The 24,320-nt window shown below is 43.0% G+C and overlaps 1 protein-coding gene across 2 annotated transcripts; it reads left to right on the forward strand.

Moving 5' to 3' along the window:
- The first annotated feature begins 766 nt into the window (after positions 1-766).
- On the forward strand, positions 767-23,791 carry PPP1R17 (protein phosphatase 1 regulatory subunit 17). Of its 2 annotated transcripts, none has more exons than XM_053410035.1 (6): positions 767-924; positions 13,082-13,179; positions 13,971-14,123; positions 16,533-16,685; positions 22,654-23,128; positions 23,633-23,791. In XM_053410035.1, the coding sequence occupies exons 2-5, from the start codon at positions 13,107-13,109 to the stop codon at positions 22,731-22,733; spliced, it is 459 nt and encodes a 152-aa protein (XP_053266010.1). In that variant the 5' UTR covers positions 767-924; positions 13,082-13,106; the 3' UTR covers positions 22,734-23,128; positions 23,633-23,791. The 2 variants fall into 2 exon arrangements, with proteins under 2 accessions (XP_053266010.1, XP_053266011.1); XM_053410036.1 differs by lacking the exon at positions 767-924 and adding an exon at positions 9,296-9,401.
- The last annotated feature ends 529 nt before the right edge of the window (positions 23,792-24,320 follow it).

Raw genomic sequence — 24,320 nt, forward strand, 5'->3', positions numbered from 1 at the left:
CAGAAAGAGCAAAGAAAACGGAGACAATGAGCCTCCGCCAATTTTGGCGCTGCTAAATCTCTGAGAGGAAATGGCCCAGGTCGAAGGCCTTTCCCTGTGAATGGTTAAAGGGCTCCAATTCATAGCGCTGCACAACGGGCAGAAAGTTTCCTCTGGCTTTCCAGAGGCCGAGCCTGTTTGTATGCCTTTCCCCCGTTCCAAACAAAACCTCCCTCTCAAACGACGGGCGAAAATAGCCAATTCTGCTCACCACTGGCATGTACACAGAAGCCACAGAAGACTCCCCGCCCGGGTCCCTAAATGGCAGCAGTGTGCCAAGTTTGTGTAACAAACCAATCCGTAAACATACTCAACCACCACAGTCGTCAGAGAAACCTCGTTCCTAGACACGGTGTACCTTTGCTCTGGCTGTTTAAGTGCCCTTTCCAGACTATGCTTCCTTCATTGCTCTGTATTTTGATCGGTGATCAACTAGCTCCTGAACTTCTGGGAAAGGCACAGCTTGGATCTGCTGGACGCCAAAGTTTTAGGTGTCTAAAGCCCATGCACATAACTTATTTTCTTCATCCCTCACTGTCACCCTTGGGCAGTTTCTGCCGTCAGACTGTGGCAGGAGGTCTCGCCGTTTCGCGAGCGATATTTCCCCCACTGGAAGTTTTTAATCTGTGGGTTTTCTCTCCTCCTGGCAACACTAATTTGAGAAGCGGCAAGCACCACTTCATTCAAATCTGCTAGTACACAGGCTAAAGGTTACTCTTCTTTTCCTTCCTGGGGTACTTTGGGAAACAAAGCGTCGCCATAGCAACTGCTGCTGCTGCTCCCTAGATAAGGGCAGTGCAGGAGCACTCCATGCGAGCAAAGAAGACAATTCCTGCTCCAGTGAACACTGACTCCATATCACACCTAGCCCAGCTTCCCTGCTTGGTAAGTTCTTCATCACTTTTGCCGGGGTGGGAGCGCGGAGTTCTTTCTCCAAAGGGAACCAAAAAAATCTGCCTGCGATGTGATAGTAATAAAAAGTCACAGATCAATTCCTCTGCGAGGCAGAAGATGGCTAGCAGATTATTCTATCTGGGAAGGCTTGGGAATGGTTATCGAGCTGTAAATTGAGAAAGAAAACTGGTGCCAGAAAAAGAGAGGGGGTGGAAATATTACAATTTGTTTGAGCTGTACCTTTATGGCACGGAGGTATTTGGAAGTTGGACAGTTCAGTTGAATCCTGTGCAACTCTTATCTCAGGCTCTTAAATGAACAAATATTTCCAAGTTTGTGTGGGCTCACTGGTCTGATCCTATGCATGTTTACTTGGAAGTAAGTCCTACTGAGTTCCTTGGGGCTTAATTCAAGGTAAATATATCTAATTGCAAAAGTGTACACAGCTTGGAGTAAGTCCCATTGAAATCAGTGATACTTCTGAGTAAACATGTTTAGGATCTGGTTGGTAGCCTTGCGGTGTAAATCAACTTAAAAATAAAGTGCTTTTGATTAATTGAATGTATTTTTGCTGCGGGAAACAGGAGAGGACAATCTACAATCCAGTTAAGCTTAATGGATTCAGACAGCTGTAGATTTATAGTACAATCCTAAATAGTTCCAACGATGTCCTTATGTTCCATTTAAAAACGTTTACCACTGGGGTACTGTCTAAATTCTAAATCTATGGGGTTAAATCAGTTTAATGCTAAGAATTTCATTTTAACGTTATGAATCACGTGTCTAAAAATCATTTAGAACAACTTCCAAAGGGGGAAGCTTTTGTTTGAAATTGGACAAGTAGGGAAGAGAGAGATAAAATCACACGTGCTCCTGATCTGTAGCCTTCTGTGGTGGCGTCATAGTTTTCTAGTTGCCATTCTTTAAATCCATTCTGGAAAGTGTTTCTTTCAAATCTTTTCTTTCTTTCTTTCTTTCTTTCTTTTTGTTCACGGTGAGGACAAACTAATATTTTCTGTTTGTGATCTGGAAAACAGACATTTGTATTCCATATCTTGCAAAATCCTATTCTTCCACAGCAACTGAAACAAGATGTGTTTGTGTACTCTTTAGTTTTATTGCAGTTTGTAGAGTTTAGGTCTAAATAAAATAGTGTTGCTTTTGGAGAAACTTTTGAAAAAGACTACCCTATATTATTTAAAAGCATCTAAAAATTTGTTCTAGAAATGTTGCCACAATCGTATCAGATTATACAGCTAAACACCAGATATTTAAATGCTTCCCTTGGGAATGCACTATTAGCATATCTTTGTGTGTGTGCTTAAATCAAAACCAAAAATTACATCCCATTCTTAAATGCATTACGAGCAAGTAAGTTCCAGTGAAATTGGAGATAAGCTTATTTAGAATCAGGGTGTCAGTAGTGGGTGACACAGAATAGCATCTCAAGATATAGAAGTCATCTTCTCAACTAATCTAACGGCCTTGCTTATCTCAACTTGAGGTACAAGTGTTCTGGTTAGGCTGAGCTCCTGAGACCCCCACTTTATGAAACACAGACAAGTAACAATGTTGAGAAGACTCATCACTGACCTGTGAGATGGGATGGGCATGCCTCTCTGATAATGCAGTATGACCTAAAACATAGAAGCCAGTTGTTTAGCACATTTACTTCATGGATCACTGTCCTTAGAAGGGTTGACAGGATCTATGTGCCCTTCTGATATGTCAGTTGTCGACAACGATAGCATTTTGACCAGCAAAAATGGATGTTATGGAGCTCTCCATGCAACATTGCTTCCACTTGCGCAAGTAGCTGTCGGAGGCTATGAGTTACTAGAGCACTTAAAGGTACTACAGCTCTATGCTGTGGTAGCTCTGGATGTTACTACACCTCTGTGCTGTAACACCCAGTGGAGAACTGTAATGACATCCATAACTAGCTGCCCGGCAAGAAGCCCTTTAGCATGCTGGATCTAAGCCTCAAATCCTTCTCTCTTGGACCCCAATCAAGCGCCTCATATTCTCTACTGTCAACTGGACCCACTGAGGTAATTGCCTCAGTGCAGGGAAACTGCTGGCATAGGCATGGGAAATCAATAATAATAATAATAATAATAATAATAATAATAATAATTTATTTATACCCCGCCCATCTGGCTGGATTTCTCCAGCCACTCTGGGAGGCTTCCAATTGAATATTAAAATACAATAACCTATTAAACATTAAAAGCTTCCCTAAACAGGGCTGCCTTCAGATGTCTTCTAAAAGTCTGGTAGTTGTTTTTCTCTCTGACATCTGGTGGGAGGGCGTTCCACAGGGTGGGTGCCACTACCGAAAAGGCCCTCTGTCTGGTTTCCTTGGCTTCTCGCAGTGAGGGAACCACCAGAAGGCTCTCAGTACTGGACCTCAGTGTCCGGGCAGAACGATGGGGGTGGAGATGCTCCTTCAGGTATACTGGGCCGAGGCCGTTTAGGGCTTTAAGGTCAGCACCAACACTCTGAATTGTGCTCAGAAACATAGTGAGAGCCAGTGTAGGTCTTTCAAGACCGGTGTTATATGGTCTCGGCGGCCACTCCCAGTCACCAATCAAGAAATTACCACGGCACAACACAGCAACCAAACCTGGATGAGTGTTTAGGATGAGTGAGAAAGGAAACATCCATCTTGGCATCCATGTAAGAGAAGTTCCTGATGAATCGTTACAAAAAGTTCTGAAGTATGCTATTCCGAAAACCGGGGTTTTTTACGGCTTTGCAGGATCAGCAAGTAGTTGTGTGGCTGTGGAAAGAGGGGCATTGATAAGAGCTGGGCAGTAGAGGGTACAGAGAGGAATATGGCAAGGGATGGAAGAAGATACCCACATGAGACCCTGAGGCAATTGTAAAGGGACCCTGCAATGCAAAATCTTTTGCCCAACGGGGGCTCAAACCCATGACCGTGAGGTTAAAAGTCTCACACTCTACCGACTGAGCTGAGGTTGTATTTCCATTTATAGTGAAGAGTAGAAACTTTCATTTTTTTAAAAAAAAGAGTTGAATTCCTCACAAATCCAAATTCTATAGCATAGAAAGTCTAGGCATGTGTAGCCTTAGCTTTTGGCTAGTGGGTCATAGAATCATAGAGCTGTAAGGGATCATCTAGTCCAACCCCCCACAGCTGTCCCATACAGGGATCGAACCTGCAACCTTGGCGTCATCAGCACCAGACTCTAACCAACTGAGCTATTCAGGCTCCCATCTCATGGATCACTGGCAATGCATGAAGCACTGTGCCTAGAAGCCTTGGCTCCCATGAGTCCATGAACAAGAAGATCATCCATTCTAACTGGTGAGATGCTGAATTACAACTCTTTAACAGGTGGTTAAATAGGGATGCGGGTGGCGCTGTGGTCTAAGCCAGTGTTTCCCAACCTTGGGCTTCCAGCTGTTTTCGGACTACAAATCCCATCATCCCTGACCACTGGTCTTGCTAGCTAAGGATGATGGGAGTTGTAGGCCAAAAACAGCTGGAGGCCTAAGGTTGGGAAATGCTGGTCTAAGCCACTGAGCCTCTGGGCTTGCCGATTGGAAGGTTGGCGGTTCGAACCCCTGCAATGGGGTGAGCTCCGGTTGCTCCTGCCAACCTAGCAGTTCAAAAGCATGCCAGTGCAAGTAGATAAATAGGTACCACTGTGGTGGGAAGGTAAACAGTGTTTCCATGCATTGCACTGCTTTCACCAGAAGCGGCTTAGCCATGCTGGCCACATGGAAAAACTGTCTGCGGACAAACGTTGGCTCCCTCGGCCAGTAAAGCGAGATGAGCGCCACAATCCCAGAGTCATTCGTGACTGGACTTAACTGTCAGGGGTTCTTTACCTTTACCTTTTTAACAGGTGGTAGGGCCAGCAATATTTATTTGCTACCTTATGACATGGGCCATCAAGGCTGGGATAAGCAACAATGACCATCTCTCAGACTTGCTGATGTGGTCCAAAGGAAAGAAGAGCAATACATTTGGCACTAGCCTGGCTGTAGAAGCTGCCGGAAAGAAGACACACCCAACCATCTTAGGGACTCCACGCCGGATTTGTGTAGGGTTGAGTCCTGAAAATATCCCACAAGGCTATGGTGGTTTAGGATCAGAGTTTTCCTTCTCTTAGATGAGCTACTTTCCTAAGCTGGCGAGCCTCAACTGTACATCTCACTTCCCTATACAGCACATTCAGAAACCGCCTTCTTGGCCATTGGACCCACAATTGGTCTCATTCGCTCAATCTGCCAGAGCTTGTCTTTGCATGCAGGTGGAGTCCCTAACTCACCAAGGGGTTGGGACCCATTGGCTACCGTCACCCGGTTTAGCTAGCCAATTCAAGCCATTCGTCAGCAATTTATAGGCAACACAATGACCATGTACATATGCAATAAACAATCTTTTATAGAATTCCTTCAAACCATAACAAGTCCGAAATGAAATCTTTAGTCTTAAAGTCTCTGAAAATCTTTAAATGAAGCGAGGTACCAGACTTTGTACGATGAAAGACAAGCTGTGAAGCTTTGTGTATTCAGCAAATATGATGTCCAACACTGAACAGTGATTCCGGATATAGACTACTGTTTCGTAGAATTCTTCGTCAGCGTGGTGGGAGGATATAGAATTGCTTCTTAAACCTATCTTATTTTGAAATGAAATGAAAATATCAAATGCTGTGGAACAGTGCTCATGTAATAATGTGGTCACATGAGCAATGACTAAACTTTAAGACTAAAGATTTCATTTTGGACTTGTTATGGTTTGAAGGAATTCTATAAAAGATTGTTTATTGCGTATGTACATGGTCATCGTGTTGCCTATACATCGCTGACGTTCTCTTTGCAACATGGGTTGGTTTAGTTACTTACTGTTGTACCAATTCAAGCCGTTCCCAGGGTTATGCTTATGAATGATGATTGGAATAAATTTTTAAGTTACATTGAAGTTAATTTGGGTATTACCAAAATCACAGTGGGCGGAATTTAAAACCTGTGATGTATAGAGCTGATATAATACAACTGCAGAAAGGCTACGAGTTTACCTAGCCTAAACTGAGATGGAAGGAAGTCAATTGAGTGGCGTTTGTAAGTTTGTTTGTTTTATGTCTATATGTGTTATTTCAGTTTTTCTTCTCTGTTGACACTATTTTTTCTCTTTTATCTATTACTTTTTTAATGTCTTTGTGCTCTTTGATGTTGTTTTCAAGAATTCAATAAAAAGATTATTAAAAAAAAAAAAAGCCGTTCCCAGGGTGTGGCCACGGTCGCATTCTGACGGCTTCCAGGAGTCACCGATGAGAGTTGAGTGCAAGGTAAGGAACAAAGGTGGACAAGCTACCCCAGCAGAAGCCATGCGTGTCCCCCACCTGAGATATTACCCATACGCACCTGTTGTGATGAGAACTGTAATCCATAAATATCTGGATAGCACCACTTTGGCTATCCCTGCTTTAGTGGTTTACAGTATGAAATGGAGTATAATCCCTTTCCATGGAGGCGCAGGTTACAGCAACAGCCAAGGCGACATTTTTCCACCTTCGCCGCATTAAGCAGTTGGTCCCTTACCTCTCCCACCCTGATCTGGCCACAGTGATCCATGCGACGGTCACCTCCAGGCTTGACTACTGTAATTCGCTCTACGCGGGGCTGCCCTTGAAACTGTCCCAGAAGCTCCAGCAGGTGCAGAATGCTACAGCGAGGCTCTTCACGGGGTCCCTGCCATGGGAGCATATTCACCCAGTGCTTTTCCAGCTGCACTGGCTCCTGGTGGAGTATAGGGTCAGATTTAAGGTGCTGGTTTTCACCTTTAAAGCCCTTTGTGGCTTAAGGCCCTCATATTTACGGGACCGCCTCTCCTGGTATAATAATAATAATAATAATAATAATAATAATAATAATAATAATATCCCACTCTCCTCAGCCGAAGCCGGGCTCAGAGCAGCTAACAACAGTAAAATGATACAACATTCTAAAATCATTTCATTATAAAATCAGTATGTCCCGCAGAGGACCTTAAGGTCCCAGGCCCTAAGGAAGTCAGACACCAGGGCCTTTTCAGTGATGGCTCCGACCTGGTGGAATGCTCTGTCCCATAAGACTAGGGCCCTACAGGATTTAACCTCCTTCCGCCAGGCCTGTAAGACAGAACTATTCTGCCTGACTTTCAATTTGAATTTAGCCTGATCTTTTATTCCCCTCTCTTCCCTCCCTCTCCCCTTTAATGAAGATTACCCACTCTGGGACCCCACAGCTAATAATTTAGCCAGCTAGCCCTGGTGACCATTTCCGTGCGCTGCTCTGGTTTGCCAGAAGCAGCTTAGTCCTGCTGGTCACATGACCCGGAAGCTGTACGCTGGCTCCCTCGGCCAATAAAGCGAGATGAGCGCCACAACCCCAGAGTTGTGGACGACTGGACCTGATGGTCAGGGGTCCCTTTACCTTTACTTTTAGCCAGCTAGCCCTGGTGACCATCTAATGTTTATTGGATGGATTTTCCCCCACATTGATTTTAGAACTTTGAATTTATTGTTATTCAAGATTTTATATTGTAGTTTATGCTGTTTTTTTGTTGTATCACAATTAAATGTTTTAAATTTGTTGTTAGCCCCCCTGAGCCCAGTTTTCTGAACCGGAAAGGGAAGGGTATAAATAAATTATTATTATTATTATTATTATTATTATTATTATTATTATTATTAGCTGAAATAGGCCTTAATGGCTTTGCAAGACAGTTGGCCATTTTTGTCTGTTGTCAACACACACAAATACGGACACATCCACCCCCCGCATTGCTTTAAAAAGGTGAGGGATTCACAGAAAAGTCATATCATTACAAGATACATGTGGATGTGAGCGCACATCATTTTCTTCTCTAGGAAACTTCAGTGGAAGTTTTATGTTCCTAAAAGTTGTTGGGAACATAAAGAAAGAAATAGCCAGTGTTAACATAAAGGCAAGCTTGGCTAATATCATAACCTGTCCATCGCCTTGCTCCAGACAAGACCTGCTGCTCCCCGCCCCCCCAGACGTCTGTAGGATTATAACTCTGATTTTAGCTTGTGCATATGTACAGCAGGCCACGAACTCTATAAAATATGCATAGTGCCATTTATGAAGCTCTGGCACACCAGCAGCAGGAAGCAGGTGTTTGTCACAGTCATATACAAGTCCATGGATGCCTTGCCGTAGTTGTAGTGTTAATTCCTTTTTTTTTTAATATTTATTACATTTTCCAGTTTTTTGAACAGACAAACAAAAACAGAACAAACAAAAACATTAAAAAAAGACATATAGTTCATAAATCATGCTTTTCAATAACAAATTTCTCAGACCTCCTCATACATCTCCTCCTCGTATCCCAATTAAAGTTATTTGTGCAGCAAATCCTTCACTTAAAGCATTACAGCTTATAATATTACCTTATTTTTCAAATCCTTATTTCCCATCTATATTCCTTTGTTTCATTACAGCTAGAAACCACTCAATTTCAATCCAACACCATTTAACTTTCCTTAATTTTACAATATTTCTGTAAATAGTCCTTAAATTTTTTTCAATCTTCTTCTGCCGACTCTTCTCCCTGGTCACGGATTCTGCTCGTCATTTCTGCCAATCCCATACAGTCAATCAATTTCATCTGCCATTCTTCCAGAGTGGGTAGATCTTGCGTCTTCCAATACTTTGCGATGAGTATTCTTGCTGTTGTTGTAGCATACATGAAAAAAGTTCTGTCCTTCTTTGGCACCACTTGGCCGGACATACCCAAGAGAAAGGCCTCTGGTTTCTTCAAGAAAGTATATTTAAATATCTTTTTCAATTCATTATATATCATTTCCCAGAAAGCCTTAATCCTGGGACACGTCCACCAAAGGTGAAAGAATGTACCTTCATTTTCCTTACATTTCCAACACTTATTATCGGGCAAATGGTAGATTTTTGCAAGCTTGACTGGGGTCATGTACCGCCTGTAGTGTTAATTCCTAGATCACTCACTAAGGACAAGGTACTTTATCACCGTACTTTACTGGTGGGAAACAGATAATGCCAAATATCAGTATAATAACACAGGTAAATCCCATTTCAGCTACTTTATTGCAGTTAACTACAGGCATCACAGTCCTGGGAAATAGTCAACTTGTTATCAAAATCTTTGCTGATAAGCAAATAGACAGGATGAAAGAAGAAACTCGCGGCAAGTTCTACAGCTGCAGCGTTTGCTCAGCTCACTCCCAGATGTACAGCTGAAATGACAGATTTACATGCCAGCAAATTAAATGCATGTATGTTCATCTCTTTGTTTGTCATATGGAAATTTCTTTTCAAGTGCTCTAAAGATCGGGGGGGGGGTCTTGATGTCATGGGCACCAGCCAAGCAGTGCTATGAAGCACTCGCTTCTGTCGGACATCTGCAAAACCTCTGGGTTTTTCCCTCCAGAGTTCTACCCTGAAATGGAAAGGTATGTTTGGATTCAGTACAGCAAGGCAATGTATATATTGCATCTGTATGCTGCCTTTCCACAAAAGAGATCAAGGCAAGAGATTCCAAGAAGCTGTTAAAATCATACACACACACACACACACACACACACACACACACACAATATCAATAAGTCTCTTCAGAGTCTTCATTGCAATATTTCGCACAGTCCTCCTTACAAAACTTCTTGCAGTCCTCCTAGCGTAATCTGTTTATTACAATTGCTTTTCAAATAGTTCAAATATTTACTCCAGTCCTCCAAGAATCTCTGCTCCTGCAGGTTTCGGATCCTTCCTGTCATCTTATCTAATTCTGCATAGTCCATTAATTTCATTTGCCACTCTTCTTTTGTCGGTAATTCTTCTTCCTTCCGTTTCTGTTCCAATAATATTCTTGCTGCCGTCGCTGCATATAAAAACAATTTATTATCCTGTCTATTAATATCCTCCCCTACAATGCCAAGTAAAAATGCTTCTTCTTTTTTTAATAAATGTATATTTCAACATCTTTTTCATCTCATTATATATCATTTCCCAGAAGCTTTTCACTTTCTTACATTCCTACCACATGTGATAAAATGATCCTTCCTTTTCTTTACACAGCAGCTATTAAAATCTTATGTTGGTTTGTATTTATTATCTGACTGACCCACGTAAAGGTTGCAGTGCTACATTTCTCAGAAAGGGTTAATAAAAAGTGGCGAGACTTTCACAATTATAGTATCAATCCTCTGGTTGTAAGCAACACTTTGATCTGGACTTTGTTTTAGTGTCTCAACTGATACTATTAAGCCATTAACAATTATTTTGTTCAGTGATTGCTTATAAATGAAGAATGATGCCAAATCTTAGACTGAGCCAGGGTCCAAAAGTCCACAAAATCACACATACAGCTTTTCCAAATGTGTCGTTTGTACAGTGGTGCCTCGCAAGACGAAATTAATTCGTTCCACGAGTTTTGTCGTCTTGCGATTTTTTTCGTCTTGCGAAGCACAATGTCGGAAAAGTTTTGGAAAAGCTTCAAAAATCACCAAAGTCTTTAAAAACCTCAAAAAAGGCTACCACACCGCGTTCTATGAGTTGCTCCTCGAAGTCAAGTCGCAACTGTATTAACGGTGTTAAGAAAAAGGAAACAAACTTGCAAGATGTTTCCGTCTTGCGAAGCAAGCCCATAGGGAAAATTGTCTTGCGAAGCAGCTCAAAAAACAAAAAACCCTTTCGTCTAGCGAGTTTTTTGTCTTGCGAGGCATTCGTCTTGCGAGGTACCACTGTAGAAGAGAGAAGACGGCTTATACCCGAGGTCCCCTCATAGAAATCCTAGCACAAACCATTCACTGCAGAGTGGAAATGTTTTAACTTCATAATGTCAACACTGCATTTGAGATGAAAAATAATATGACTAGCTAAATGTGAAAGTCTGGTCTAAGATCCTAAACCCTAAAGTCACATTCATCGAAGGGTGCAGAATAAACAACAGGGGAGTTTCTGTACTGTTGCTATTTTGGAGTGGGATTCAGTCATACACTGGCCAATTCAGGTTGCATTCTTACAGCTGATTTTGTGCTCTTGCACAACAAACCCAATCTCAAAGTTTCCCCCACAAGGAATGTGATGGGAAATGCACTGGAAAGTGTAATGCAACACTTGCAAACAAATAAAAATGAGTGCTCAGTTCATAGCTGAGGCTCTCTAACACAAACACACAAACTTTGTGCGAACAAATTAGGATGAAGGGGAAATGAACAAGATGCTTGGAAGCAACACAGGTGGCAGAACTACAATCGCACCCATTGGAGAAATTTCTGTTTTGCCGTTTAGCTCTTAAACTGACAAACCCCTTCCAGACAAAGGAGATGACTGCAGAGCTAATCCCCAGATGAAATTACCACCAAAAGTGCATAGCCAAACACAGTGGGGTGGAAAAGCGTGTTCTCCTTCATGGAGAACATGTGTTGCGGTGGGGGGCCGACAGGACACTCCAAAGTTGGGGGCGGGCTAATTGATCGTTGGCCACTGATGCGATTGGGGCTTCCCTTGTCGTTGGGAAGAAGTTAATGTTGCCATTTGTTGATTGACAGCCAGAAATGCTAAAACTCCTTGCACGAGGCTAGGGCTTCCTCTTTTCGCCCGTGCATCGGATTGCCCGGCCCCCCCCCCTATATTTAGGGTTGTTCTCTTTGACCTTGCTATGCCTGTCATGGGGTCATCTGCTCTTGGGGCAGAGGCCCTTTAGGAATTTTGTCCATCTGGCTGATTGGCTGGGGCCATTTGGTTTTTGCCTGCTGCATAGCAAATCATCACAACTTGGAAGATTGCGGTGAGGCATTGGTTTATGTTTTGGTTGGTTGAAGGGCATGGATTGGCTGTGCCTGCCCCTCTAATGTTGCTGCTGCAAGGGATTCCGTTTAAGGAATCAGGGGCTCACTATTGCTTTTGTCCACCCTAGCAAGGGGCTCGGGCCATGCAAAAGCCCCTGGTTGCATTTGGGGAGGGCTGAGGGCAGGTTCCCTGCTCCGTCGCTACCCCCAAGTGTATTCCCCTTTTCTGACTTTCGCAGGTGTGCGGAATGTCAGTCTGTACCCCATGGAGGGGGGGCAGATAGTCGTAACCAATGCCTAAGCAACCACTCACATTTTTGTATTTTAATAAAGTTGTGGCCAAAATTATGCCAAAAACTTTAAACAAAATTCCTGTGTGATGTGTGAGTTATTGGGGTGGCCCTGGGGACCTTGACACACAAACACCCACCCATTGGCAGCAGGGGTGCCAACGTGAATAAAATATTTGGGGGGGGGTAAATATTTTATTGGAGGGGGCCAAAGGGACCCCAGCTCCTAAGAGTTGCTTCATATGAGTAAGAGTCTTCAAGCTGACAACAGTGAAGAAGCCATTTGAATCCTGGATGATAGGTTCTTAGGCGATTATTATTCCTGCCAAGCTAGCAGTTTGAAAGCACGTCAAAGTGCAAGTAGATAAATAGGTACCACTGTGGCGGGAAGGTAAACAGCATTTCCGTGTGAGGCTCTGGTTTCACCAGAAGCGGCTTAGTCATGCTGGCCACATGACCTGGAAGAACTGTGGACAAACGTCGGCTCCCTTGGCCAGTAAAATGAGATGAGCGCCGCAACCCCAGAGTCGTTCGCGACTGGACCTAACTGTCAGGGGTCCTTTACCTTTAAGACAGAGTAAGGCGAAATGAGGTTCGATCTGTAGGGCAGGTCTGCATGGCCCATTAGAGCCTGGAGACGCCTCCTGTTTTTCTGATGGTTTGGGCCCGCCAAAAGGGGCACTGCCAAGAACCTGACAGGCTATAAAACATGACTCGTGTTTACTTTCTGGGGCCACACACTGCGCTCCATCACCCGATGTCAGAGAATGCCTTGAAAGTGTTAGTGGTTCATGAAGCGTTCCCGACATGGCCAAAGGATCCCATACATGACTGAACCATCCCTTGTGTCAAAATTGTCGCCTGTTGTTTACCGAGACGGATATTTTTGTACAGAATTCTATTTTACAGTTGTGTTGACTCAAAAACATTTCTCTCTCCCCCCCCCCAGAAGAAAAGTAACGTTTTCTAGATTAAAGCGAAAGAAAAATACATTGACATGTGGCATGCGTAATGTGTCTATGTTTCTCCCCCCTCTCTTCCCTCCCCTTACAGGTTCTAAAGAAAAGCCTCTTCAGTGATGTCAACTGAATATGTGCAAGCATCACATGATATCTCAGAAGACAGATTGGATACTCACTGTAACCACTTAGGTCAGTCTTCTCAGGGTGATGTCATCGCTTGGTGTGTAGCGAAAAGGTCTGCTTTGCATCATTAAGCGCTGTCCATTGCCATCCCCTCCCCCTTCCCCCCACCCCCTCCATAGAACAACTGCTGCTCTTGAAACCTGATAGACGGTGCCTTCTGGTGATGCATCTGATGCCAGATGGAGTGGCAATGGGTGGGAATGGGTGTTTGGTCGTTCCTCTCCCCCCCTTTTTCTTTCTGCTGGGTTCAGCATATAAATATTAGCCAAAGCTCTAGAGACAAATTAATTAAAGACGAAGAAGAAGAAAGGAGAGAAGGAACGCCGAAGCTTTCATCTCGTCTCCTTTCATATTTCTGTGCACATGTTCCACAAAAGCAGGCAAGTGTGCCAACGCAGGATTTTATGCAGCAATGTTGCCTCGGGAGTTTAAACTTTCCTGCAAATCTGTTGTCCTCTTTTGAAAATATGTGCTGTAGACAACAGCATAGGGACTGGGAAGTTTGCATTTAAAGTGATCACACCTAGTTCGCGCTTTTCAAAGCAATGCAGGAACCAAAACACAGTCAGAATTCGAAATCCACATTTCTTTAAAAATTCCAGCGCATTTTCCCAGACCCATTAGTTGCACAAAAATGCATATACTAGGGTAAAGTGTCATATGAATCTTGGCTGTCCCCCCGCCCCTTAAGCTGTAGTTTCAGGGAAGTGCAAAGCTGTTGAGAAAGTAGCTGTTCAAGGCTGAACGTTGTCTGATTATTTTGATAATAGTTGTATAATTTGCTTTGTTTGATGCAGATAACCTTTCCGAACAGTTGCTCAAAAGCTGTGAACTCAAAAAGATACCGAGGAAGGGCAAAGCTCTTCAGGTCTCTCAGAAAAGTGAGCTTGAACAGAAAAAACCGAAGAGAAAAGATACGCCAGCAATTCACACACCTCCACCGATAGTTGGTGAGCATTTCTGAAATTGTCACTTGAGCTACTGCTAAACCACTTATACCTGCATGGATCGCAAACCGAGTAATAATGTGTCTCCTCCTACTGCTTCCAAAATCTCTCTGTAGTGCAGGGATGAGAGGCCCTCAGGGCTTCAGATATTGTTGCTCCAACTCCCATGACCAAGAGCAGAGGTGGACTTAGGGCAGTGCCAGCAGATGGGCCACAATGGGCACCATGGCAGGGGGTGCCTTCTCAAGCACTTGCCTGGCTTCAGGAAAGAGGTGTGAGGACTCTGTCAGGGCCCTAAAGTCCTCCTTCCTCCTTCCCGAAGCCAGGCAAGTTCTTACCGGGCTTTGGGGAGAAGGTGGGTGGACTCTAGGACCCCACCAGAGCCTTGTGCCTCCTTCTCAAAGCCCGGCTGGGGGGAGCGCATCAAATGTTGGCCTCACACAGGGCAGCATATTACCAAGGCCAGTGCCGGATTTACGTATAAGCTAAACAAGCTATAGCTTTTGGCAGTGGCGTAGCGTGGGTTGTCAGCACCCGGGGCAAGGCAAGTAATTTGCACCCCCTAACCCGTGGATTTGCGCCCCCAACCCGTGGATTTGCGCCCCCTAACCCTGACCCCCAGATGTTGCGCCCAGTGCGGCCGGCCCCCCCTGCACCCCCCACGCTACGCCACTGGCTTTTGGGCCCCCAAAAAACATTTAAAGGGAAAAAAACTGGATGTACATTTCCAAAATATAAGATAAAAAACAAATAAAATAAAACCCACATGCAGGAACAGTGTTTCACTATTCATATACTTCTTCTTAATTGTCTTTCAGTTCAACAATTACTTCGATAAAATACATATTTTGTTATGTGCAAATAGCTTTAGATACCTATTAAATCCATAAATTATCATATAGCATATATCCGACACAAAAAACAGTGACAATTTGTTGCTGACAAAGGACAGCTGGACATATAAAAGGCCCCATTACCTTCAGTAGCTTAGGGCCTCATCAAGCCTAAATCCGTCCCTGACCAAGGCCGGCCCTGTCAATGGACAGGGATGATGGGAATTGTAATCAGAGAGCATTAGAGAGGGCACAAATTCCCCACCCCACATGTCATGCTATAAGATGTAGGATGCAGTAGATGTCCCAATAATTTTTTCTGCCTGCGTTGGGACAGCAAATGGTGTCCTGTCTGCACATCCCAGTGCATAATGACCCAGGCTGTCCATGTTAATTGGGCACCTGAGGAAGACAATCCCTCAAAGTGAAAGGATAGATTTCAGGGCGTTCCTAACTCCTGACCCAACATGCTTGGGGGGTTAGGATTTGGCAAGGCTCATTGCCTGGCTCTGTTCAGCTCCTTCACTGGAGATGGTGGGCTTATGCTGCTGTAAAGGTCCCCACTGTATCTGAGCACGGGTGGCGCTGTGGTCTAAAATGCTGAGCCTCTTGGGCTTGCTGATCGGAAGGTCAGCGGTTCAAATCCACTCAACGGTGGTGGGCTCCCATTGCTCTGTCCCAGCTTTTGCCAACCTAGCAGTTTGAAAGCACATCAGTGCAAGTAGATAAATAGGTACCATTGTGGTGGGAAGGTAAATGGCATTTCCGTGCGCTCTGGCTTCTGTCACGGTGTCCTGTTACACCAGGAGCAGTTTAGTCCTGCTGGCCACATGACCCTGAAAGCTGTCTGTGGACAAACGCCGGCTTCCTTGGCCTGAAAAGCAAGATGAGTGCCACAACCCCATTGTCGCCTTTGACTGGACTTAACCATCCAGGGGTCCTTTACCTTTACAAATGGGTGAAAGCTATCCCCGTCAGCATTGAACAGTGTAAAAACTACGCACACATGAAGCACATGAGGCATTTCAAAGGCAGGGAAGGGGATGGAGTTGAGCTTGCCAAGGCTCCTTCTCGGCAGTGGCACCTCAAGGAGATAAAGAACTGCACAACTTTTAGAAGGCATCTGAAGTCAGCCCTGTATTGGGAGGTTTTTAATGTTTGACATTTTATTACGTTGTTATATGCATTGGAAGCCATCCAGAGTGGCTGGGACAACCCAGCTAGATGGATGGATATTATTGTTGTTGTTGTTGTTGTTGTTGTTGTTGTTGTTGTTGTTGTTATTAAGCCAGTCCAGCTACAGCAGTAGACCCAAGCCAGGGTTTCTGCTGTGACAACCTAGACCTAGTGCAGAAGAGATTACAGCTTTTACTGGCCTCCCATGTTCCACCCTGGTCACTGTGAGCAGCAGGGCTATGGGGTAGTTTTAGTGGCTCTGTGGCTCTTGACCCATCCAATTGTAGGAGCTGATGTCATGTGAGGGGGCCTTATTTCCCAAGCGGGATTTTTGCTAGTGAAAACGGAGAAGACCATTATGGCTTGCAAAGGCTAACGTCCAGTCCTAATGGCGTTTCTGCAGGCATTCTTTCAGACCACTTAATTAGGAGGTGTGACTTCTCTGAGAAACCTCCGAAGGGTAATGGCAGCCCAGCCCTTCAGAAAACGGAAGAGGAACAGAGAAAACCCAGAAGGAAAAACACGCCAGCGATCAATACACCCCCTCTACTTGCAGGTAAGGGAAATGCGAAGGAGAGCACTTCTTAAAGCATCACGCGTGGGTTTTGAACATGATGTGTCTCAGCGATAGTCTCTGTATTTAAATATCTATTTTGAAAAAATGGCAGGGGCACATCTGCATGAGCATTGTGTAACTTCAGGATTGCTAGGCTTGTAGAAACAGAGACTTTTAATTGTTAGAGGAGATGTTCGCATATTATGTTTTCACTTTTTTATCTTTCCACTTTTCCTAAACCCATAGTGAGCGTTTCCCCTTTCTACTTGCTATTCTCTTCCTTTACAATTCTGTGTCTATATGGAATGCTCATCCCCACCCCCAATCCAGAAAACAAAGGTGTGACTTGTTAAGGCCTTTCATGACAAAATCAGGCTAATTTTCTTACATCAAAACCCTGCACTGGGAAACTTTTGACCCTCTGAAATGATGCTGGACTTAGCTGTCATCATCCCTGACCATTGGTCATGCAGGTTGGGACTGATGGAAGATGAAATCCAACATCACCTGAAGGGCCACAGGTCCCCAGCCCTGCTAACGCACCAACGGTAGCCAATATGGCGTCCTCCAGATGTTGTGGACTACAACTCCCATCATCCCTGACCATTGGCTGGGGTTGGTGGGAGTTGGAGCCCCTCAACAGCTGGAGGGCACCATGTTCTCTATACCTGTTATGCACACTGACTTGGGAATAAATCAAGAGTTCTAAGGAATTCCTTAAAACGCCACCTGGAAACATATACTAGAAACAGTCTGAGCACCTTGCCATTATGTCTCTTGAATTAACATAGAGCAAGTCACCCCGGGACTTGCCACTACCAGGAAAAACTGTACAGAAAAAACACGGCTGACCCCATGCAAACAACTGTCTGATTCCTTAGAGAAGCAGCTTTTTTTGTGTGTACAATATTAACTTTAATTGCACAACCTGAATTTGGCAGCATGTGCTGGGAGCCCAACCTGAAAATAGCAACAGTCTGGGAGCATCTTGAGAGGACATTTTTATTTCCTTTCAGCACTGTAGAATGATGGTTGGTGTTGGAATCTATCACCTACTAAAACATATGTTCTCTTAACCACTTATTCATCGCAAAGAAATTACATCCCTTTCATGTTTCGACTTTAATCCAATCTAGTCATTTCATGCAGCATTTCACTTGGTTAATACCAGGAAAGCGTTCTCCTTTGACTGGAGTGCAGGAGTGAACAAAGCCATTCTGTGTGATGCTGCTTCTTTTTCTCCTTCTTTGGACTTCATGAAGTGCTTCATTATCTGAAAGATTTTTCATAGCAGAAAAGACGGGAAATGGTGAGGCCTAATTGAATCAACACAGCCAGCCACCAAACCCAAAAAGCCCACTGACAGCAATATGCAGGAGGCTGATTTATTAGTGAGACTTGCTTGGCCTCAGACTGTGATGTCCCTCTATATGACTCACTAACTTTTGACAAGCAAGGAAGAATGTACAGGGTATTTGTTTGGTTTTCCAATGGAAGTCAGTAAACTCACAAAAATGGCAATTATTGCCCCCCCTCCCTCCGCCTGGCCATCTTTCTCACAACAATCTTGTAAGTTGGTTAGCAAGTAAAGAAGAAGAAAATTAGGTAGTTTTCAATTACATTCAGCTTACAAATTTGACTCATACTCTTTAGCATTTGACAAAGAACAGTAGAAGTAACTCTTTGTGACTGAAAATCGAAAGATTTCTGCTAGCCTAGCATTCTGGCTGTAAGCTCACCTGGAGTAAGTTGTCCTGCTTAAACCTGTTGTGGAGCACAGTTCTTATTCCTATTCACTCAGAAGTAAATCCATATGTGTTCAATGGGGCTTACTCTCAGGAAAGTGCATAGGATTGCAGCCAAGAGCAAAGGATTTTGCTGCGTTGGATCTTCTTGCCTTCAAAAGCAGTAAGGGGATTTCACAACCCAAACATATAGAATAGTTCGTTTTTAAGGCAAGCAATCTGTCAGAGATGCCAATCTTAATATTATTTATAATATAAAACAAATGAACATGGAGAGAGGCGCATTTCCATCTTCCTTATAACTGGCAGGTGGGCCATGAATGTTCTCTCTTTTATTGAGACTTGCGTTTTAGAAATTGTTGGGCACAGACAACCACGAGGAAGTCAAGACTAGTCCCCCAAAAACTCAATGGAAAATTTTAATTATAGTCTGCAAGTGCACAGCTACAATTTTCAGATGCTGTAACAAACCAGAAGATATTTATGGGAACGTTTTGATACACTTTCTATGTTGCTAGGAGGTTAAACCAGGACACAGGGAGGACATTCTGGAGGTTTCTAGAATGAGCCACATGGCTTGGGTGCGGTTTCCAGGGCTTGGATCAATGTGGGACATCCTTTAGACTAGCAGAGCTTTGCCTCCCAAATATGTTAAAACCCCAGTGTTTGGGGAGGAAATCCACAAGCAGGATGAACTGCCTAATGCTGAACACAACCATCTCAAAGAACTTTAATTCTTAATAGACAAAGATGGGGAAAACACCCAGTGTATGAACATCTATTCACAAATGAGGAAATGAGGTGATGTGTCTTGCATTCCACCCAAATGCCAAACATCATACAGTGGTACCTCGGGTTAAGTACTTAATTCGTTCCGGAGGTCCGTTCTTAACCTGAAACTGTTCTTAACCTGAAGCACCACTTTAACTAATGGGGCCTCCTGCTGCCGCCGCGCCGCAGGAGCACGATTGCTGTTCTTATCCTGAAGCAAAGTTCTTAACCTGAAGCACTATTTCTGGGTTAGCAGAGTGTGTAACCTGAAGCGTATGTAACCTGAAGCGTATGTAACCCGAGGTACCACTGTACTTTTGTGTAATCAAATCAGCTGAAATTGCTAACTATTCCTAAAGCTTAAAAAGGTAAAGGTACCCCTGCCCGTACGGGCCAGTCTTGACAGACTCTAGGGTTGTGCGCTCATCTCATTCTATAGGCCGGGGGCCAGCGCTGTCCGCAGACACTTCCGGGTCACGTGGCCAATATGACAAGCTGCATCTGGCGAGCCAGCGCAGCACACGGAACGCCGTTTACCTTCCCGCTGGTAAGCGGTCCCTATTTATCTACTTGCACCCGGGGGTGCTTTCGAACTGCTAGGTTGGCAGGCACTGGGACCGAACGACGGGAGCGCACCCCGCCGCGGGGATTCAAACCGCCGACCATGCGATTGGCAAGTCCTAGGCGCTGAGGTTTAACCCACAGCGCCACCCGCGTCCCCATTCCTAAAGCTTAGGGGAATCTGTATAATTTTAAAATCATAGTTGTGCATATATAAAATACCCAGCTGAAGCAGGTAGCCATATATCCCTTCTTTTGACAGGCATTAGTATTTATGGCAGCAATGCTGAATTTCGTACAGAGCACTCTTCACAGGGCAAAAAGAGGTTTAGTAATGGCAAAAAGAGGTTTAGTAAGGCCGATTTTACAAAACCAGCTCAAATACGTTTCTTAGTTTTGAAATATTAGCAGCCTTATGCTCTTCTGGCTAGAAACATTTTTTCTGATATGTTGGTCCCCCCTCCCTTTGCAGGGAGTTTTCCAGGTGAAGCATTGGTACCCACTTACCACCTGCAGTTTAAAGTGGTACTAACCATGCTACCATCTCAGCATTCGATCACCTCACAAAACAGAGTCTCCTAAAGTCGTGTTTAATTCCCCTACCATCATTCAGAGCTGTTCCGCCTGGCCTGGTTTGGACTCGGTCTGACCCTTATGTTTCCCTCCCCTTGTGGTCTTGATTTATCAGCTACTTTAAAATGAGGCTGCATATTAAATTGCATTTTAACCTGTATTTTAAATTGGTCCCCCCCTCTTTTTCCCCCTATTATGTTTTTACTGTGATTTTATTGGTGTTGGCTGCCCTGAGTCCAGCTCTGGCCGGGGAGGGTGGGGCATAAATATTATTATTATTATTATTATTATTATTATTATTATTATTATTATTATTCCAAAATCTATATTATATATATATATATATTTATAAGATATTTATTGAAGTTTTAAAGATTTATATAAAATAGAAAAAACAAAAGAACAAACAGAAACAACAAAAATACATACAAAACACATACAACAACAAGTATAATTTCAATCCCCTATATTCATAAAACTTACTTTCCCGACCTCCTCATACCTCCCCTTTCTGTATTCCAATCTCTAATTAGTTCAATTCAGCAAATCCTTCCCCTAATTTCTATATAATTTTTGACCTTTCTTTTCTTAATTCCTTCTCGGTAGTGGCACCTGCCCTGTGGAACGCCCTCCCAGCAGATGTCAAGGAAATAAGCAACTGTCTTACTTTTAAAAGACATCTGAAGGCAGCCCAGTTTAGGGAAGTTTTTAATGTCTGCTGCTGTATTGTTTTTAATATTCAGTTGGAAGCCGCCCAGAGTGGCTGGGGAAACCCTGCCAGATGGGTGGGGTATAAATAAATAATAATAATAATAATAATAATAATTATTATTATTATTATTATTATTATTATTATTATTATTATTTGGGAGGGGGCAGCAGACAGCCAAATGAAGCTCTTTTAAGTGTTCTGCCCTCTTATCCTGGATCTCCCTCTGGGGAAGAGAATCAGCGTAGCACCTGATGTGGGTTACAACATACAATTTGAGGACTGGGAAAAACTATGGAAGGAAGGCTTAAAATTTACTGCATGTATGACGTTAAAAGAAAATGTTATGAAAATGTTTTATAGGTGGTATATGACACCAGTAAAACTAGCAAAAATGTATAAGACATGTAATAAGTGTTGGAAGTGCAAAGATAAAGAAGGTTCTTTTTATCATATGTGGTGGGAATGTAAGAAAGTGAAAGACTTCTGGGGAAAAGTATATAATGAATTGAAAAAGATTCTAAAATACACATTTATAAAGAAACCAGAAGTCTTTCTGTTAGGGATATTAGGAAACGAGATAAAAAGAAAAGATTGTAAATTTTTTCAATATGCAGTAACAGCAGCAAGAGTGTTACTAGCCCAGAAATGGAAACAGCAAGAAATACCGACTGTGGAAGAATGGAGAATGAAGCTGTTGGACTATTCGGAGCTGGATAAATTGACAGGAAAGATTAGATACTTAAGAGACCAAAAGTTCATCGAGGACTGGGGGAAATTTGTGGAATATCTGGAACATATAAGTGAGGGACAGATAACGCTAATGGGATTTAAAGAAGCACTGTGAAAGACTAAGAAATATTGTCTAAAGGGAATAGAAAGAAAGATATAAATAATGTCAATACAAAATTAAGAAATGTGTAACTTAAATTATGACTTACGGATGATTTACGGATAAGCTGGAGGAAGTCCTAAAAAGGAATATGTTATGAAATTTTGATGTGAAACTAATATGTTTTTTGTTTGTTTTTTCTTTTGATGTAAATTAATAAAAAATTATTTTTTAAAAAAAGAGAATCAGCGTAGCACCAGTGGAGAAGGGGGGCAGGTGGGGGAAGCAGCGAGGCGGTCCCATGATTCATTGCTGGGGACCAGCGGGGAGAGCACAGATCCTCCTCTGCCCACACCCACCCTGTGCAGAAGACTTCTGCACAGGGAGAGTAGGAGGAGACTTGGCGTCAAAGAACTTCTTTGCTGGAAGAAGTTCAAGAAACGCCCACTGACGGATTCTGCCAGCGACTGAGTCAGCCACGGGTGAGTGGCGTCCGGACAGATAAAGTTTACTTAGGCGGCCCAGCCAGGTGTTTGCACCCAGCCGGGGAGATAGTTGCCTGCTTACGCATGAGCAACCCCTTAGAAACCTTTACAGTTCTGAAGCTGCAAATCTGATTTCAGTGAAATTTCTGCACATACACAAGTCACTAGTCATCAGATCTCCTTCCGTCACCATGGGTAACCTAGCAAGTTTAACGCCCAGAGAGTGATTGGCCCAAAGTGAATGGTCCACAGAGATATTTAATCTAAGCTTCTTCTTTTTTCCTTGTTTCAGGTATTAAACTACTTAAAGAAGATCAGCAGTCTGTGATTGTTGAAGATGAAGAAAAGGAGGGAGAAACTTCAGCTTTTTAGATTCTTGCCATATTCTCATGTGTGTGTGTTTTGTAAATAATTTTGTGCAATTGAGTAGTATTAGTATTTTTCCAGGTTTGGTTTTTTTAAAATCAGAAATATAACCATGCTGCCTTCAGACATGCTTGCTCAGACATGTGTAATTAAATATAGATTATGTGGACCATTTTCTTCCTAGATTATGAAGCACTAAAAATATGAAATTTGTATACAGTGCTTTAAGAGGCTGGTGCAACTAATCGAAGAAAAGACAACATTTACAGGCCAGGGCAGTGACACTCGTCTCATGAGCTTTTCCTCTGGGCACTGCTAGATCAACCCACGAAAAATATCAGTATCAATTTTTTTCTGCTGAGTCCTTTGCATAAACACAGTCCTTTCACATGGCTTTTGTTGTTGTTGATATTTTTTTTTATAAGATATTTATTCAGATTTTACAAAAAAGAAAACATAAGTTTACAAAATAGAGAAAATTATAACAACAATTAACAAACTAAAATTATAACAACAATTAACAAGCTAAAAAAACACACATAGAAAAAAGAATAAAAAGGGTACAAAATACAAAAAAACAGGCAGCTGAAAAAGAAATTTAAAAAGAAAAAGAAATATCCATTTTTTAATATCTTTAGACTCCTTTACTTGTTTCCTTGACCTCCTCTCAACTCCCCTTTTTCTATTCCCATTCACAAAGACATTTCAGCAAATCCTTACCCTCTTTCAACCATCTTTACTCTATATCTTAACCTATTATAACTATATATTTTCATCCATTATCAATCCATATTTGCATATTCTTGTTAATCTTAATACCAATGCCACTTATTTTCAATCCAACATCATTTTAGCATTCATTAATTTTACAGTATTTCTGCAAATAGTCTTTAAACTTCTTCCAGTCTTCTTCCAGAGTTGTTTTATGATGGGGTAAACACAGGATTTTTTTACTTCACATGTTAACAAATTTAATTAATTGCCAGCAAACAGTAACCATCAAGTATTTTTCACTAACCCTCTCTCCCTCCCTCCTACCTCTTCATCTCCCATCTCCCCACCCCCCCCCAAAAAAATATTAGTGGTTCCAGGGGGCTTTGTGCTTCCGTCCAAATCCAACAACTGCAAGAATGTCCACTTTCCAGTGGTCTCCCAAAAACAACTGGTGATGCAGATGTCCATCAAAACGTGTTTGAATTCTTGATGGTGAAGCCTAGTGCCAAGTCTGACTCTTGCAGAAGCCTGGGGAAATTGAGGCATAACAGCCATCACGCCTGCCCACAAATACAGAATTTGTTTTAATCATTTGTTAAATTTATATCCCACGCTGCTTCCCAAAGTGCACCTTCCTGCTCTCCTCACTTCATTGTCTGCCCCATCCCTGAGACATCTTCTCCATCAGCCATCGCCCACTCAATTTCCAGACATTAGTTCAACACCATCCACTATTCATCCTTTTTGCCTGGAGCATGCAGCCCCTCCCATCATGAGATCATTCATTCCAAGTTGCCCTTTCTCCTCACCATTTGCAGATGTTTGCCAACGTTCTGTTGCAACCATCTGCCAACGAAGGGAAACCAATGCTTTGGGTTG

The sequence above is a fragment of the Podarcis raffonei genome, chromosome 12, assembly GCF_027172205.1.
Source record: "Podarcis raffonei isolate rPodRaf1 chromosome 12, rPodRaf1.pri, whole genome shotgun sequence".
In the NCBI taxonomy this organism is placed as follows: domain Eukaryota; kingdom Metazoa; phylum Chordata; class Lepidosauria; order Squamata; family Lacertidae; genus Podarcis; species Podarcis raffonei.

Bases quoted from the DNA above. Each gene is read 5' to 3' on its own strand.
- PPP1R17 (XM_053410035.1), top strand. From the start codon at position 13,107: ATGTCAACTGAATATGTGCAAGCATCACATGATATCTCAGAAGACAGA. The intron at 13,180-13,970 runs GTCAGTCTTCTC...TGTTTGATGCAG, and splicing joins TACTCACTGTAACCACTTAG to ATAACCTTTCCGAACAGTTG. The intron at 16,686-22,653 runs GTAAGGGAAATG...TCCTTGTTTCAG, and splicing joins TACACCCCCTCTACTTGCAG to GTATTAAACTACTTAAAGAA.